A 14,525-nucleotide genomic window follows, 5' to 3' on the forward strand; every position below is an offset into this window, starting at 1 on the left:
AGCAACAGGAGAGTGTGCCCAACACTGGCAAAGGGAAACTGGCTATACTAGTCATAAGCCTGCCCTCAACAATACACTGCCTCCAAGAGGTGTTAATGCCCCAAATCTCCATCAGCTGGGAACACCTAAGTTTATGGGGGACACGTGAATCAAACCACCACAGGCACAGACACCTCCAAGTTGTCCTCTGACCTCCACACATGTGGCATGGTACACACGCATCCATAATTCACACACACACATACACACACACACACACACACACAGATAAATAAATGATTTTTACAAGTTGCTGTCAACCGCAGCGTTAAATCCGCACTATCCCTTGCCACTCACGAGAGAGCCAGCGCCTGGTCCTCGCTCTCTTGGAGTGAAGATGCAAGGGAGCCTGAAGGCTTGGCTTCACCATGTACATCAGGCAGACTGACATTAAAGTTGCCTAATTCTGCCATATACACATGAAAGTGGTCATGTGATCTGCTAATTTTGCAATTTTTAAATCATAAAGATAAATTATACAAAAGACAGTAATTACATACTTTCAAATAAAAATATAGATACATTATGATGTAAGCCAGGAAGCATCTATATTAAAAACAAATACAAAATATAAATAAAAACCAGCAAGCTCACATGCAGAAAATGATTCCCTATTAAACTAGCTGAAATCAAAATGTATGTAAAACATTCAATCTGAAATAGCACATTCTGACTTTACGAGATATTAATAATTAAATGGCACAGAACATACCATACCATACCTGTATAGGTAGAACTCTATATAAAATACTGAGAAAGACCTCTTGGTAAATATTCATTCGTTGAAGGAGGTTAATTGTCCTCATAGATTCAGTTTTATTATCATATATTAAGCCATGAAAACCTAAGAATGATATTAGGAAAACCAAAGGAAAAATTACAATTATACTCAATCATCAGCACCACTCAGAGATTCTTTGCATGTGTGGGAACCCCTGGGGCAGCGTCGGGAATAAACAGTGAGTGCAGTGAAAGCCCTACCCACACAGCCCATGGCTTACTGACGGGCATTAGAGTAAGCCTGTTGTGAATATTGTAAAAACAAAAAACAGTGGTTAGGAGCTGACCCTAAAGATAATATGCACAAATACAAAATGACACAGGTACAAGGCCATCTAGGCATGACTGTTTGTATCAGAAAAAGATCAGAAACAACCTAAATCCCCACGGGCAGGAAGCCTTGTGGGTGGAACTATACTCCCATCCCATTCCTATGTTGAAACCCTGACCTAAGAGAGCCTACAAGGAGTTCACAAAGGGGAAGGCAGCACACAAGGACTACTGTCCTTATGCCTTCATATAACTTCTAAAGAAATCAGAAACAGGGCTGGAGAGATGGCTTAGTGGTTAAGGCACTTGCCTGTGAAGCCTGAGGTCCCAGGTGTGACTCCCTAGAACCCACATAAGCCAGATACACAAGGTGACACATGCAGACAAGGTCATGCCTACACAGAAGGTGGTACACATGTCTGGAGTTTGATTACAGTGATTAGAGGCCCTGGCTCACCAATTCTCTCTTTCTTATTTTCTCTCTCTCATAAAAAAAAAATAATGTTAACAAAAAGAATTTAAGAACAGACGGAACCTCAAACTAATAATGGCTATATGTGACAAACCTATAAGCAATATTCCACTAAATGGGAAAAAAAACTATTTCCTTAAAATCTGGAATAAGACAAGGGTGTTCACTCTTCTCCACTTTACTCGATATAATGCCTAAAGCCTTAGAGCAATAAGGGAAAGATATAAAGAAAAAAAGAAGGAAAGGAAGAAGTCAAATTATTAAAATTTGTGGATGACATGATTTTATACTTAAAAGACCCTACAATCTCCACTAGAAAAAATTTTAGAGCTGATAGACACTTTTAGTAAAGTTGCAAGAAACAAAACTCCACATACAAAAATCAGTAGCTTTCCTATATAGTAACAAATGAACCTTCTGAGAAAGGAATTAGGAAAATATCCCATTCACAATAATTTAAACAAAAAAGAATTTAACCGACCAGAATAAATATTGATGTTTGTTGTTGCTGTAAAATTGAAATCAGGTATTTAAGATACTATGAAAATAACAAGAATCAAAGAAACAATGGACGGTGGCTCTTCTGTCCCTCGTTGTTCATACTTTTCATATGAAGTGGGAAGCCTCATGGGCGGAGGGCACGACCTCCAGAGAAGGTGGTACCGTTGACGACTGCTACCTCACAACAATTGAGAGTTCACTTGTGGACAATCGATTATCTGACTTGACTAATAATTCTTTTGTTTCTTTTTCAAGGAATCAAGAAAACTCTGTTTATTGGATGCTCCAAACAAGGGCTACTAATAATTCTTAGCCAGAACATTTTGAAAGTTAAAGTTCACTGTCACACTTGTATTTGAGTTAAAATATAAAAGGATTATGGGTCATGGATGACAACTGACTTGATATTATCTTACTTGCAAATTCGTAGCTTGATTACTATATAGTCTGATGGTGTTAACAGACATTTCGGTGAAAAATCTTAGTTTGACAAAAGTAGAAACATCTTTTGTTGAGTTATGTATTCTTTTTTTTTAAAATTTTTTATTTTTATTTATTTATTTGAGAGTGACAGACAGAGAGAGAGAAAGAGAGAGAGGGAGAGAGAGAGGGCGCGCCAGGGCTTCTAGCCACTGCAGACGAACTCCAGATGCATGCGCCCCCTTGTGCATCTGGCTAACGTGGGTCCTAGGGAATTGAGCCTTGAACCGGGGTCCTTAAGCTTCACAGGCAAGCGCTTAACCGCTAAGCCATCTCTCCAGCCCGAGTTATGTATTCTTTTAATACCAACTTACATGACAGAAATCCTCAAGAAACCATTTTTTGAGGATATTTTTGAACAGCGTTCAGAAAGAATGTTGTTGCAGAGGAGACCTGAAGTGTACGCGTGTCTTTGAGCAAAGCAGCACTGACTGGAAGTGCTGATGAGCAGAACGCACTGAGGACCTGGCCTTTCAGGCAGCGTCAGTACTAGTCACCTTGTGGATAAGAAGCCTGGGGAGGGAAGGTGGGAAAGCCCAAATGACCAGACTGGGTCAAGGAAAGCAAAGGGCAGAAGTGACAAGAAACAGCGCCAAGCTGCAGGCAAAGTCCACAGGCTGGACAAACCTAAAAGAATAGGTTGTAGAAAAGTGAAAGGGAAGACAAAATACATGACATAGACTTGAGTACCAAATGACAGACAGAGGTGGCTATATTACATGAATGTGAACACTTCAGAAATACCCTTGATGAAGGTCCAAAGAAAGATTTGTCTATAAAGAGAAAACCTCGATCTCTGCTGTCTTGAAGGATGAATTAAAGGCTCATGACTCACAGCCTGGGCTTGAGCAGCTGCATTTCAGTACTGAGTTCTGGAGGCAAGGGGAAGGCAGGTTCTCACTAAATACTCGCTACATTCATGGATAAAGCTCTAGGACCAAGTTTTACCTTGACATGTTTGACTGTTACAAGGCCTCAGTTTATTTATAAGAAAATGTAACACACACAGCATCTGAAAGCTACATTAATGGTTTAGGAAATTACTAGATATTGATCACAAATTATCAAAGCAGGGGGTACCAGCTGGTACAGGTAATTATTTTTATAAAAATCTAGTACTCAGTGACCCGGCTCTTTATAAAATTAGGCCTCAGTTAAGCAGAACTGTCTGAATCCTGTCTTTTAAGTTCTGGGCTTCATTATAATTGTCTTCTTTCTCCTCTTATAACACAAATCTGCCTGCTGCTTGTGCAATCCACTTAAATGTCCTTTGTTATAAAGTGATATATTTAATACTTACTTGTTTAGTTTTGAAAATTAAATTGTAATCTTAAAATGTATATTAAGCAACTAGATGTTTTATTAATAAATGTGATCTGTAAGCTCTTGTGCGTAATGTTTTAAAGCATTGTATTTAAATGCATTACTGGTCCATAATGAATATCTTAGGAAAATGCATTTTCTTATACTGTAAAAAAAAAAAAAAAGAAAAGAAAAGAAAAAAGGAACTTAGAGAGCCAGGCATGATGGTGCACGCCTTTAATCCTAGTACTTGGGAGGCAGAGGTAGGAGGAGCACCGTGAGTTTGAGGCTACCCTGAGACTACATAGTGAATTCCAGGTCAGCCTGGGCTAGAGTGAGACCCTACCTCAAAAAAAAAAAAAAAAAAAGAACTTAGAAATAAACCTAATCAACCTAGTCAATTCCAGGCCACCCTGGGCTAGAGCAAGACCCTACCTACAACAAAACAACAACAACAAAAGAAATAAACCTAATCAAGTAAGTGAACAACCACTACCATGAAAAAGTTAAGACAGTGAAAAAAGAAACCAAAGACACTAGATAATGGAAAGACCTTCAATGTTCCTTGATCAGTTAGTAATATTGTAAAAATGACTATATAGCTAAACGTAACTGAGGGAGTCCATGCAATCCTCACTGAAGTTCTAATGACATTCTTTACAGAACTAAAAAAAAAAAAAAAAATCCTAAAACTCATATAGAATCACAAAAGACCATGGACAGCCAAAGCAACTCTAAGCAGAAAGTACACAGCTGCAGACACCACAGTTCCTCACCTCAAATTACAACACAAAAGCAACAGTGATAAAAAGCGTGGTACTGGCAAGAAAACAAGACAGGCAGACCAGGTGGACAGAAGAGAAGACACAGACATGGCCACTCAGTATTTGACAGTGTAAAAAATATATGTTGAAAAAAGTCCAATCAACAAATGGTGCTCTGTAAGAATGAAAGTAGACCCATATCTCTTACCCTGAATAAAAATAAATTCAAAATGGACCAAAGACCTTAACTTAAGTCTTGAAATGCTGAAATTACTAGAAGAAAACAGAGAAAACACTGAGGTACAGGCATAAAGAACTTTCTGAACAGGACTACAACGGCATAGGAAATAACCTCAAGAACTGACAGATGGACTGCAAAGGAAACTCTCAGTGGGGTGAATGGACAGTTTATAGAAAGGGAGAAATCTTTGCCAGCTGTCCCTCAGACAGAAAGTTAGTATCCAGAATATGTAAAACTGCAAAAATTAAACACAAAAACAGCCAATTACCAGGCTAATGGACTGAACAGTCCTCAAAACAAAAAAAGAAATATAATAGTTATAAATATAGCTGCCGGGAGATGGAAATTAGAATTGCTTTGAGAGTCCAGAATCTGCCTGGAATGGCTATCATCAAGAAAAATAAACACAAAAGCTGGCAAGTATGTGGAGGAAGAGGACCCCTCACTGAGCACTGGTGGGAGGCAGACTGGTGCAGCCACTATGGAAACCAGTATGGAAGCTGCTCAAAAGGTTAGGACGGAACTACTGTGTGACGTGGCTACAACACTCCTGGGCATCTGCCAAAGGCCACTGCCCCAGAGATACTGGCACTCTTCTGCTGACCTGCTGCTCTGTTCACAGTGGCTAAGAACTGGCGCTAGTCTAGACACCCATGGATAATATGGTGATGGGTGATAAAGATGTGGTAAAACACACGATGGAATTCTATTCAGCTGTAAAGAAAATGAAACTTTCAAGAAAATGGATGGATCTAAAACTTTAATCCCAGCACTTGGGAGGCAGAGATAGGAGGATCACCATGAGTTCAAGGATACCCTCAGACGACATGCATAGAGAATTCCAGGTCAGCCTGGGCTGGAGCGAGACCCTTCCTCAAAACAACAACAACAACAACAACAAAACTCCAAGAAGAAAGAAAGGAGGAAGGAAGGAAAGGAGGAGGGAAGGAAGGAAAGGAACGAAGGAAGGAAGAAGAATGGGCTGAAGAGATTGCTTAGTGGTTAGGACGCTTGCCTGCAAAGCCTAAGGAACTATGTTCTACTCTCTAGATTCCACCTAAGCCAGATGTACAAGGTGAGGCATGTGCAAGGTCACACATGCTCACTAGGTGGTGCTTTTCGAATTCAATTGTAGTGGCTGAGGCCCTGGTGCAACAATTCTTTCTCTCTCCTCTCTCTGTTTACCTCTCTCTGGCTCTCTCTAAAATAAAAAGGAAGAAGGAAGGAAGCAAGGGAATTATAATGAAATACTAGAAAACATTTACCACAAAAGACAAAAGTAAAGAAATACAAGAGCTGGGCATGGTGACACATGCCTTTGATCCCAGCATTGGAAAAAAACAGGGGGGGGGGGAACAGAAAAGAAATATAGAGGGCTAGGGAGATGGCTCAGTGGTTTAAGGCACTTGTTACCTGCAAAACGACCTGGATTCAATTCCTCAGTAATCACGTAAAGCCAGATGCACAAAGTGGCACATGCATTTGGAACAACAGAAAGACAAATACCACATGTTCCTTCCATATGCAGATCCTAGCTTTCAATGTTAACACATATGAATGTATCTCTGTTAACACAGATGATGTATTAATGTCAATACATGAAACTAGGAAAACATGAAGGGGAAAGAGGTGTTGAGGAAGGGAAGAGGGCAATCCGGCACTTGTGGCGGGAAGTGGAAGGGAGGCTGTAGAGGAAGAAGGGAAGGTGAGGAGGATCAAGAACCAACCAGAGCCAGGCGTGGTGGCGCGCCTTTGATCCCAGCACAAGGGAGGCAGAGGTAGGAGGAGCACTGTGAGTTTGAGGCCACCCTGAGACTCCATAGTGAATTCCAGGTCAGCCTGGGCTAGAGTGAGACCCTACCTCAAAAAAAAAAAAAAAAAAGGTTTGAAATTTTGAAATGACATGATGAAATCCGATATACCAGTTCAAACAAGCAGCCTGTGTTCTCTTATTGAGCACAATTGTACATATTCTCTCTCTCCTTCCCCTGCCCCTCTTTTTTTCTCTCTCCCTCCCTTCCCTTCTCTTCTTCACCCTCTCCTTTCCTCCCTCTCCCTCTATGAAAGGCCAGAAGAAAGGAAAGGCCACGTGTAAACCAAGAGCGGAGAGTACTGACTAGAGGCCTCACTCCAAAAATCTGAACGGCACTTCAATCTGGAACTTCCAGCCTCCGGAACGGACAGAAAAATACCTTTCTATTTAGCCACACAGTCTGTGGTAGTTTATGACAGGCATGTTTTGAACTGAATGCATGTGTGTCTCCAAATTTACATGTTAATGAGACTGGCGACCTCACAGAGGGTCACTAGTTAGCATCGGTCTCTCTGCCCAGGGCGGACATGGTCGGGAGGCAACGTTCCATAAGCCAGGAAGAGTGCCTCACCAGAGCCTGACCAAGAAGCACCTAGTCGCTGACTTGCAGCCTCTGGAACTGTGGGAGCAATTCTCTGTGGCTCAAACTACCCTGTCTGTGGTATTTTGTCATAGCAACCTGAACAGACTGCTTAAGGAGACTCTGTACAGTTCTGGTTATGCATACCGAGAACTATGCAGATGCAAAAAAAAAAAAAAGAACAAAATTATGTTGATATTCTATTATCAGACGATCTCTAAGACTTTTGTGAAGTGGAACGAGCAGACAAGGACCAGTGTTGTAGCGTGAGACACTTTTGTCACGGGGGGGCAGACGTGAGCGCACTGACTGAAGCACGTGCTCGTCCTACATGGTCAGCAGTAGGTGAAGAAACCAGAAACCATCACTCCGACTGTCTGAAGACAGGAGTGGAGCTCAGCACCCCCAGTACTTGCCTGGCATGCACAAGGCCACGGGCTCAACTCCAGAACACAAAGAAGGACAGCAAACACAGACGACCAAGAAAGGAAGCAGGGTGGCACAGGCAGAGAGAAAGCAGGCTTGGCTGATGTGTTATTTTTAGACTCGGAACCCATGGAAACATTCTTTAAAGTATTGAAAATTACATAAGAATCTTATAACACAGTCCCTGAAAACCCAAAAGCAAGATAAAAGGAGCCTGCAGAGTTGGTGGCTCATAGAACTCTTTCAAGTGACCTGAAAACGGACTGCGGGGTGCTAGCTTTTTCTGGCAGAAGGCACACAACAGCCTCAGATGTCCTTTCCTTCGTGAACTGAAGTGGCTTACAAATGGCTGTTGAGAAGAGGGTTTCTGTGCAGATGCATTCTATCCAGTCATGATGGAAGGAACTACAGGAGCTCACTCTGTTGACTCACTGGTAAAGAGGTGGGCTCTAATGCACTTAGGAAAAATAAAAGTTTGGGCAAACAGTGATTTTCAAATAAATGACTTGGAATATTGGGGACAAGACAGACAGCTGTAATTTTCATGATCAAAATACCTACTTTTAGGTTTAGTCAATGCTCCTTCCATCTGTAAAGACCCCTTTGCAAATGATCAGAAGAAAAATCAACAAAACCAAGGATGTGCAAATAGATTACTTTGGGAATGTAATAGAACTGGAAAGCAAGGAGAGGTGGTTATATAAAGTGTTGTCTAACTTCTTCCAGAGCAAATCACTATACTGGGACGATTGACATTAGCAAGGAAAAACCACAACATCAGAGAAGGGTACGTGCATGGAAAACATTTAAAAATTGAGCGTGCCTGCAGGCTTTGACTGAATGCTGTAAACCTGAGCCTGGGTGGGAGCACTGGCTGCAGTGACTTGTGAGAGGGGAGCAGCCCCGAGCCCGCTGGGAGCACTGGCTGCAGTGACTTGTGAGAGGGAGCAGCCCCGAGCCCGCTGGGAGCACTGGCTGCAGTGACTTGTGAGAGGGAGCAGCCCCGAGCCCGCTGGGAGCACTGGCTGCAGTGACTTGTGAGAGGGAGCAGCCCCGAGCCCGCTGGGAGCACTGGCTGCAGTGACTTGTGAGAGGGAGCAGCCCCGAGCCCGCTGGGAGCACTGGCTGCAGTGACTTGTGAGAGGGAGCAGCCCCGAGCCCACTGGGAGCACTGGCTGCAGTGACTTGTGAGAGGGAGCAGCCCCGAGCCCGCTGGGAGCACTGGCTGCAGTGACTTGTGAGAGGGAGCAGCCCCGAGCCTGCTGGGAACACTGGCTGCAGTGACTTGTGAGAGGGAGCAGCCCCGAGCCCACTGGGAGCACTGGCTGCAGTGACTTGTGAGAGGGAGCAGCACTGAGCCCGCGGGCAGCACTGGCTGCAGTGACTTGTGAGAGGGAGCAGCCCCGAGCCCACTGGGAGCACTGGCTGCAGTGACTTGTGAGAGGGAGCAGCCCCGAGCCCACTGGGAGCACTGGCTGCAGTGACTTGTGAGAGGGAGCAGCACTGAGCCCATGGGCAGCACTGGCTGCAGTTACCTTGTGAGAGGCTGGGAGCCTGTAGCATCTGCTTGTAGTAGGAGTAGTACAGTCCACATTCTGTCCTGAATGAGATTTCTCGCTCCACCTCCTGAAACAAAATGAGAGCTATTGGGTTTATGTGACCTAGTTTTGTTTAAATACATACTGTAACTGTAAAGGCAAGATTCAGAACTACAGTTTAAAGGATAAAAATATTGTTTCATATAGTCTTAAGAAATCTTTCTGGGTGTGGTGGCACACACTTTTAATCCCAGCACTCGAGAGGTAGGAGGATCACCGTGAGTTTACAGAGTGAATTCCAGGTCAGCCAGGACTAGAGTGAAACCCTACCTCGAAACAAACAAAAGAAACAAGAAATCTTGACATTGCCAGGAATGGTGGCACATTCCTATAATCCAAGCACCCTGCCTAGAGGCTAAGACAGAAGGACCATGAGTTCAAGGCCTGTCTGGGCTACATAATGAAACCTTGTTTCATAAAGAAAGAGAAAAGAAAAAGAAAGGAAACAAGAACAAAAATCTTGGCCAGCAAGAACCATATTAGGCTGATGATACTGATATGGAGCCTCCGTCTTAAGTCTCTCCACTAGAATAAACGCCTACAATTTTCTACAATAACCATCTTTAAAGATGGACATAAACTGGGCGTGGTGGCACACGCCTTTAATCCCAGCACTCGGGAGGCAGAGGTAGGAGGATCACCATGAATTTGAGACCACCCTGAGACTTTATAGTGAATTCCAGGCCAGCCTGGGCTAGAGTGAGACCCTCCCTCAAAAAAAAAAAAAAGAAAAGAAATAAAGAATGGACATAACTTGTTAGTTCTATTTCAGTTGGTATTTCAGAGTTCATGTTTTCACACAAATTTAAACTGTAGATTTCCAGGTGTGGTGGCACACACCTTTAATCCCAGCACTCAGGAGGCAGAGGAAGGAGGACTGCTGTGCGTTCTAGGCCAGCCTGAGACTATGTAGTGAATTCTAGGTCAGCCTGGGCTAGAGTGAGACCCTACCTTGAAAAGCAAAACAGAAAGCCAGATGCAGCACACAGCTTCTGTCACCCAAGCCTCCTACAGTGAGACAAGGAGTAGAGCCAGGAAATTTCCCAGAAGCTCATGGGCCAAGTAGCCTGGTGAATGCAGCAGAGGACAGCAAAGGAGAGTTCCTGGGTCTAAGGAGCTGGCTCACTGTGGAGTGCCTGCCATGCAGCGTGAGCACCTGAGACCAGCTGACCCCACCCCAGCACCACATAAAAGGCCAGGAGCAGTGGTGTGTGTCTGTTACTTCAAGTCCTGCCAGTCTGACCAGAAGGAAGACGGTAGCTCCAGGTTCACTGAGAGTCTCAGTGAAATGAGGAGGGACGGTGACAGAGGACACCTGACGTTCTTTTCTGGCTTCCACAGGTGTGCCAAATGGTGTGCGTCTGCAACACACATGTATACACTACACATGTGCACACGTGCGCGCACACACATACACGTGCAGACAGCAAAAGAGTCCATGCTTCAAAGAAGGCTGAAGGTCAGGTCTGACCGTGAAGTTGTCCTCTGACTGCCACACATGTGCTGTATCACACGGTCACCTGCACTCACAGACATGAACACACACATACAGAAATACACCAACACACACACAAAAGGTTTTTTAAAACTTAATTACAAAAAAAGGCATGCTATGGGGCTGGAGAGATGGCTCATAGATTAAAGGCATTTGTTAGGAAAGCCTGATGACCCAGTTCCAAATGCCCAAGGTGACGTATGCATCTGGATTGTTAGCAGTGGCGAGAGGCCCTAGCATGCCTATTCTCTCTCCTACTCCTACCTCTCTCCTTGCAAATAAATAATAAGTAAGGCATTTTAAAAAGGCCTGCTGTGTATGTGCGGCCATGTGCATGGCTCAGCCGCATCGTCACAAGTTCAAGGCGAGCCTGAGCTGCAGAGTGAGGCCCTATCTCAAACTCTGAGACAGGCTGCGGAGACGCTCAGTGGGAGGGTGCTTCCTAGCACACACAGGCCCTCAGGTGATCTCCGTCCTGTCCAGTAACAAGGTTATGCTGTTACCTTCATTCGCATGCTTCTTATTCAGAGGCTGATGCAGGGGAGGAGGGCCTTGCAGCTGTCACAGCGCTGCCGCTTTGTGTCACAGCAGTAGTAAGCGTAGCTTCACTCAGTAACTGTGTCAACCGGTCATCCCGACCCTCGAGAGCTCCTTCACTGCCTGGGATAGCATAAACCAAGCTACTGGTGCTTGTTTTGGAACTGTTCAAGCTCCCACTTGGTCACTGTGAACTAAGGTTAGGTAAGCAACACTAGCTTTGTCCCTGCAAGTAAGGGACAGGCATTAAGTAGAAGGACACTCCCTCTCTCTCCTCCAGCTGCCTCCAAGGGTGTGAGTGCTAACCCTTCCTCGAAGGAGCGTCAGCCCCAGCAGAGCCAGATTACTTGTCCCATCTTTGTCTTCATTTCTTTAGTATCCTAAGAACTAAACACAAGGTCTAACAAAGATAAGAGGGGAAAACTGCTCAAAGTTCTAAACAGTAGACAGTTTTTGTGCCCCACCCTTTTTTTAATATACCAGAACAGTAAAAACCAGAGGGGGATCTAATTAGTAAAAACGCATTCAAACATGATTAATTGGTAATCTTGGCACCAGCTGTCTAGAACCAAATGCCACACTTTATTAGACAGACACTTGCAAGTTTTACATCTGCTTCATGCTAAGAGAACATCTGCCTTGCTTGAATTCTTTTCCAGTTTTACAGCAATTTATACTTTGGTGGAGCGCACCAATGACAATGTACTTCAGTAGAAGTCACCCTCAACAGAACGCAAAGCAAACAAATGCACCACACTCCCATTTGCATAGGTTCCACAGGGAAAGTAATGTTTGTTGAGAGAATGAAAACATCTCTAAGATAATGACCGAAAGTAGAAAGACGAACGAACTGTATTTTTAGAGATCTGCACAGCTAAGCCACTTAAGTAGTCGCTTATACAGCTATTACTATAACTGAAAGAAAAACGCATTAAGAAAAAAAATGTGGTTCGCAGTTAATGACTTGCATCTCCCACAGGCAACGGGCAAGTTGCTGGCAATGCACAAAAGGTTAACAAGCCCTTGGAGACAAATGGCACTAAATCTGGAAACACATCAAGTTCATTTTCAAAAATCTCCATCAGTAACATTTGTTTATAAAGCTGCCCCACCCCAATCATTAGGCTGCTGAGAGTGGCAAAGCCACTGTTAACCTTGTGAACGTTATTTTGCTTCTGAATTCCGTTAACAAATCATCTCACCAAGAAGTGCAGCTTGTGATCAGACAGCTGTTAGTAAAGTTCTGTGCTAGGAATGGTATCCTCAACAAATGTATTTATGGCACATGCATGGGTTTATTGTCTGGGCAAATTCATGTCCATCTGTTGGGAAGGAATGAGTTGCTTAAAGTCATGACACCTGAGAGTTGACAGCAGCCCTAGTGACAGGTGAGACTTAAGCTTACTGACCAGCATCTACACGGAACCTGCCCTGAAGCCACCAGAGTCTGCAGATGCACATTTATCCTGGAGACTCCTTGCTTTGCAGGAGGACATGATGCAAAGACACACACATTCTGTAACATGAAACACGGAGCGCAACTGCCCAGTGTGGCGCACGGAAAGGCCCAGGGAGAAGACGTGTCCTGTGTGCTTTTAGCCAGTGACAGTCACCTTTCCTCATTTATTTAAATATTTATTTGCCAGGGAGACAAAAAGGTCTGAGACCAAGCCCTAGACCCTGAGGAGTTGACGCTGCAACAACGTGTTGTAAAGCAAAGGGAAATGGTGTGTCAGGGGAACAGGCATCAAAGGTGGACAATGGTCCTTTGCCTCAACTATTCAAGTGGCTTGTCCACTGGAGTCTGTACTCCTCCTTCCACAGTCTTCCTCATCCACTCATCTCTGCTGTGAAGCATCTTCCTGCTGGGAGGATGTATGGCTAACTTGTTGTCCCACCCCCGTGAAATTTCTAGGAGCTCAGTGGTGTGGGGCACACAGGGATATTCCCTCTAAGGTGAAGGACAGGTTGTTGCACTTGGCCCTCCTACCACTAAGAAAGAAGCTCAAGGTCTAGTGGGCCGATTCGGATCCTGGAGAGAGCACATGCCTCATTTGGGTGTGTTACTCTGTCCCATACACCAAGTAACTCGGAAAGCTGCTAGTTTTCAGTGGGGCCCAGAACAAGAGAAGGGTCTTCAACAGGTCCAGGCTGCTGTGCCTCTTGGGCCGTAAGACCCAGCAGACCCAATGGTGCTTGAGGTGTCAGTGGTGGACAGGGAAGCCGTCTGGAGCCTCTAGCAGGCCCCCACAGGTGAATCACAGCAGAGGCCCTTGGGATTCTGGAGCAGGGCCCTGCCATCATCTGCAGACAATTATTCTCCCTTTGAGAGACAGCTCTTGGCCTACTATTGGGCTTAGTGGAAACTGAACGCTTGACAATGGGCCATCAAGTTACTATGCGACGTGAGCTGCCCAATATGAGCTGGGTGTTATCTGACCCATGAGGCCATAAAGTCGTACATGCAGAGCAACAGTCCATCACCAAGTGACATGGTATATCCATGATTGGGCTCGAGCAGGCCCTGAACGCACAAGCACATCACATGAGGAAGTTGCTACCCTGCCACAATGCCTTCTGCCCCAAGCATGCACCTATGGCATCATGGGTGTGCCCTACGATCAAAGGACTGAGGAGAGGACTAGAGCATGGCTTACAGATGGTTCAGCGCATTATGTGGGCACCTTCCAGGAGTGGACAGCTGTAGCATTACAGCCCCTTTCTGGGACAACTCTGAAGGACTGTGGTGAAGGGAAGTCTTCACAATGTGCAAAACTTCAGACAGCGCACATGGATGTGCATTTTACTTGGAAGGAAAAGTGGCCAAATGTGCAGTTATGCACTGATTCATTGGCTGTGGCCAATGGTTTGGCTGGATGGTCTGGGACTTGGAAGGAGCACAACTGGAAAACTGGTGATAAGGGCATTTAGGGAAGGTGTATGTGGAGAGAGGTCTCTGAATGGGCAAAGGATGTAAAGATACTTGTGTCCCATGTGAATGCTCATCAGAAGGTGACCTCATCAGAGGATTACTTTAATAATCAATTAGACTAACTGACCTGTTCTGTGGATAATAGTCAATCTCTTACCATGGCCATCTCTGTCATTGCCTGATGGGCCAATGAACAAAGTGGTCATGATGGCAGGGAGGCAGTTATGCATGGGCCCACCAACATGGACTTCCACTAGCTAAGGCTGACCTGGCTACAGCTACTGCTGAGTGCTAA

The 14,525-nt window shown here is 44.6% G+C and overlaps 1 protein-coding gene across 3 annotated transcripts in view; it reads right to left on the reverse strand.

Annotated features, from left to right (window-relative positions):
- The window catches only part of Dpy19l3 (dpy-19 like C-mannosyltransferase 3), an 82,049-nt gene that overhangs the window by 44,394 nt on the left and 23,130 nt on the right, over positions 1-14,525 (reverse strand). For all 3 annotated transcript variants that reach the window (XM_045154125.1, XM_045154122.1, XM_045154124.1), the window contains exons 4-5: positions 9,204-9,294; positions 762-883 (exon numbers count right to left, since the gene is read on the reverse strand). In XM_045154125.1, coding sequence (XP_045010060.1) covers positions 762-883; positions 9,204-9,294 — 213 coding nt within the window. The remainder of the gene's footprint in view (positions 1-761; positions 884-9,203; positions 9,295-14,525) is intronic.

This window comes from Jaculus jaculus, chromosome 7 (genome assembly GCF_020740685.1).
Source record: "Jaculus jaculus isolate mJacJac1 chromosome 7, mJacJac1.mat.Y.cur, whole genome shotgun sequence".
Taxonomy (NCBI): Eukaryota; Metazoa; Chordata; class Mammalia; order Rodentia; family Dipodidae; genus Jaculus; species Jaculus jaculus.